The sequence below is a fragment of the Notothenia coriiceps genome, unplaced genomic scaffold, assembly GCF_000735185.1.
Source record: "Notothenia coriiceps isolate Sejong01 unplaced genomic scaffold, NC01 NC01_scaffold00004927, whole genome shotgun sequence".
Classification (NCBI taxonomy): domain Eukaryota; kingdom Metazoa; phylum Chordata; class Actinopteri; order Perciformes; family Nototheniidae; genus Notothenia; species Notothenia coriiceps.
Window position 1 is genome coordinate 31,580 of NW_011337628.1, and position 3,810 is coordinate 35,389.

At 54.0% G+C, this 3,810-nt stretch overlaps 1 protein-coding gene across 1 annotated transcript in view; it reads right to left on the reverse strand.

Moving 5' to 3' along the window:
• Positions 1–260: 260 nt before the first annotated feature.
• The window catches only part of LOC104942684 (mucin-5AC), a 14,864-nt gene continuing 11,314 nt past the window's right edge, over positions 261–3,810 (reverse strand). The window contains exon 4 of the mRNA XM_010767938.1: positions 261–2,771. Coding sequence (XP_010766240.1) covers positions 277–2,771 — 2,495 coding nt within the window. The 3' untranslated portion in view covers positions 261–276. The remainder of the gene's footprint in view (positions 2,772–3,810) is intronic.

A 3,810-nucleotide genomic window follows, 5' to 3' on the forward strand; every position in this document is an offset into this window, starting at 1 on the left:
CATCTGGTAGTTTTCAGTTTTGTTTTGGCAGGCTATAAAATGTGTCTTTAGAAATGACGTGAGTTAGACGGAAAAGTAGGCTTTTTTCACAGACTATGAGCCTGAGAGGAACTTCCATCATATTGGTATTGGAAGAAAGGGCTGTCAGATGTATAATGGTCACTCAGTGTTATTGAACACTTGTTTGAAGCTTTACAATGATGCCACTTCCTTTTACATGAATTAAAATACTAACCACAGATGCGTTCACTGTGATGGTTATTTATTGTACGAGTGTCACTTCTTGGATGGCTTTCGTTTGAGACTCAGCGACCTCATGGAGCCAAACACTCTCCTCCCCAAGTCCTTTAGAGACCGAGAGCGCTGCATGGGCCTCCTGGGAGGCGGGGAAGGGGAGAAGGAAGGGGAGGAGAAAGGGGAGAGGGAGTGGCAGCTGCCTTCGAGGCTCTGAGAACGAGAGAGGTTAAAGAGGCTGGCGGTGGAAGACAGTCGTTTGTCTTCCTCCTTCGCCCTCAGCAGTCTGATGCCTTCGTGTTTGCTGAGGCCCCCTTGCCCCACGTCTAACGAGGAGACCCAGTGTGCCCGCTTTGTTGGCTCCTCGCCGTGGTTACGAGACACCAGCAAACCTTGGGACTCGCTCCTGAACAAAGCCCTCCTGGAAAGCCTGATGCTGGTGCTGCGTCTCTCCCCTTCCTCCTTCCCCCTCTTCTTCGAGAACATCGGCGAGTTCTCCACTTTCGGCTTCTTGTCGTTACTGCTGGATGGAGCCTTCACCCTCCGTCCCTCCCTCCGCCAGCTTCCAACGCTGTTGCTCCTCCAGCCATAGCCATACTCGGCTCTGTCCATCTCTTCCTTTTCGCATTCGGACTCTTTGCCCCGGAGGCGCCCCTCGAAGCCCCTCCACAGTTTGTTGGAGGTCTTCCTGGGTGTCTGGGCCGCGGGCTGCTCCTGCTCCTCAGCCCAAGCCGAGCTATAGTCCTCTCTCTTGGCGTTGCTGCTTACTGTGGCTGCCCGGATCAACTTGTGAGAGGAGTGCTTCCCACTGTAAAGCCCCTCCCCCTCCGCCCTCTTCCACCCAACAGTTCCTCCCGCACTCTGCCGAAGTGATCCCCCTCTCGGGTGGATCCCTCCTTGCTCCAAAGGAGAGCTCCTCATAATCGTGCGAGGCAGGGAGCACTGGAAGGGCGCATCCCGTCGGAAAACTGAGAGCGGGGTGGCGCCCAGAGGGGACGGCTGGAGAGGCCGGGGAGGGGAGCGGCCCCTGGTGGTGGGGCGGGAGGCAGGGGAGGAGGCTGTGGATGAGGGGAGGTCGGATGGAGAAGGGATCTGCTGGTAGTGGCAGTGAGAGGAGTAGTGAGGAGATGGAACGTGGATGGACTGATAAGGGTGTATGGGGCTGCTGCTGTGTGAGAGAGGAGGGGTGAGGCTGCAATGAGACTGGGGAGAATGGGTGACACTGAGAGACAGCTGAATTGGTCTCTGTGGATTCTGGTCGCTCAGTCTGGCGTAGTCATGTGACTGATCTGTCTTGGCCGTGGGTGTCAGGTGAGTTTTGCTGTGACTCCGCACCTCGCCCGCGGTGTCTGTCTGGAAGCAGTCGATGTCCAGCTCCACACCTTGTTCCATCAGTCCCACCACAACAGCCCTGGTGAGGCCGGAGAGGCGGGAGATCTCACCCACCATGGGGGAGTCCTCGCTTATCTTGGGACTGGAGCTGGCCTCTTGGATCAAGCTGCTGCGCTGAGACCCGGGAGCCGATCCAGAACCCAATACTGAGGGTGGAGTCTCAGGCGGAGCGCAGCTGCTCCAGTCTAATGAACGGCAGAAGGCAGATGACCCAAATCCAGGACTGTGTCCAGACCCTGAAGTAACCTCCAGGGAGCTGCGGTGGCTCAGGCTGCTCGGGCATGTTGAAATGCGAGGGCGGGCTCTAAGTGCAGGGGTGGGTGTGGCGGAGGAGAGCGATGTGGCAGAGGCTGTGGGAGCAGATGCAGAGTTGCTTCTTAAAGCTCCACAGCTGCCATTTTTGGGATTGTCCACACTGCTAGAACTTAAACCGGGAGTCAGGTTCAAGTTGAGGTTGAGATGCAGATTTATGTTCAAGTCCTCTCCAGTGGCTGAGGGGAGGTTACCTAGGTTTATTGAATTCCTAGTTGCTTTTTTCCCGGTGGTGCTGAGGCTGAATCTGGCAGAGTTTCCCAGCAGAGACTTACAGGGAGTGATGTTGGAGGAGGGGGTGCTGCGACTCTCAAAGGCAAAGAGGGACTGGGTGGATCCGTGACTTTTGCCAGGGGTAAAAAGGCCTCTGACCTCACCAGGGATGGCAGCTGAAGTGAGATCGGAGGTGGAGCAGGTGACCCGACTGTGGTACTGGCGAGCCAGACGAGAGATGTACTGCTCCAGCTGGGTGAGAGAGGCAGCGGGCTGGAGGGGCAGAGGGGGGACAGAGCTGGACTCCTGAGGGTCATCTAGCTGGAGACCCTCAGGGCTGGGAGAGGCTGATGGCTCCTGGCTCTGGGAGGTGAAAATGGGGCTCTGGAGGGCGACGGCGTGCAGCGGGCTGGGGTAGGGGTACACCTCTTTGGTCCGACGGGACACTAGGTCTGTGCAGTAGCGAGGGTCCAGCTGGGTGTTTGGCTGGAGTGGGGAGAAGGAGGAGGAGGAGGAGGTGGATTCAAGAAGTTGAATGAGGGAAGAAACCAGGGAGTCACCGAGTCCTGAGCAGAGGTCAGAGAGAAAGCTCAGACCAGTCTCTTCAATTTCACCTTGCACTGTAAATGAGAAGAAGAGAAGAACTTCAGATAATTGTGTTTTACATCAATCCCAATCAGTTACAGGTTCATTATGGGCTGTCACAGTATAGGATTTTTGGGGCTTGAAATAATTTACTATATTGATATCATGATATCTTTAGAACATTTGTCCCAAAAAATTTATGCTATCAACTTCATCTTCTACTTTGATTACTATGCCTTTCGTCTCTTTAATGACAAATCAATTGCACTAAGAATACAAGTGTAGGGAGGTGGAGAAAGAGTCTGTAAACAGAACTGTACAAAATGTACAATTAATAATAATAATAATAAATGGGATTTATATAGCGCTTTTCTAGACCCAAAGATGCTTTACATTACGAGTAAGGTCGACAAACAAAACAAGAACAAAAACAAAAACAAAAACAAAAACAAAACAAAAACAGAAAAGCAGTCAGGAGGATGTTGGTTCAGAGGGGGGAGGGGCGGGTTTAAGGATAAGCAGAGTTGATGAGGTGGGTTTTGAGACGGGACTGGAACAGGGTGAGGGAATCAGACTCACGGAGGTCTTGGGGGAGGGAGTTCCAGAGCTTCGAGGCTGCCACAGAGAAGGCTCTGTCCCCGAAGCTCCGGAGTTTGGCCTTGGGGATTGAAAGCAAACCGGCTGAGGTGGATCTGAGGGACCGGGGTGGTTGGTAGAGGATGAGGAGGTCAGTGAGGTAGGGGGGGGCCAGATGGTGGAGGGCTTTATAGGTGAGGACCAGGAGTTTGTAGTGAATGTGGTGTGAGACGGGGAGCCAGTGGAGTTCTTTGAGGACCGGGGTGATGTGATGCCATGATTTGGTGTGGGTGAGGAGTCTGGCGGCTGCGTTCTGGACAAGCTGGAGTCTGTTGAGGGATGTTGTGCTGATGCCGAAGAGGAGTGAGTTGCAATAGTCAACTCTTGAGCGGGAGGAGATGAAGGCGTGAATGAGTCGCTCAGCTGCGGGGCGGGTGAGAGAGGGACGGAGTTTGGCGATATTGCGGAGGTGGAAAAATGAGGTTTTTACAACTTGGC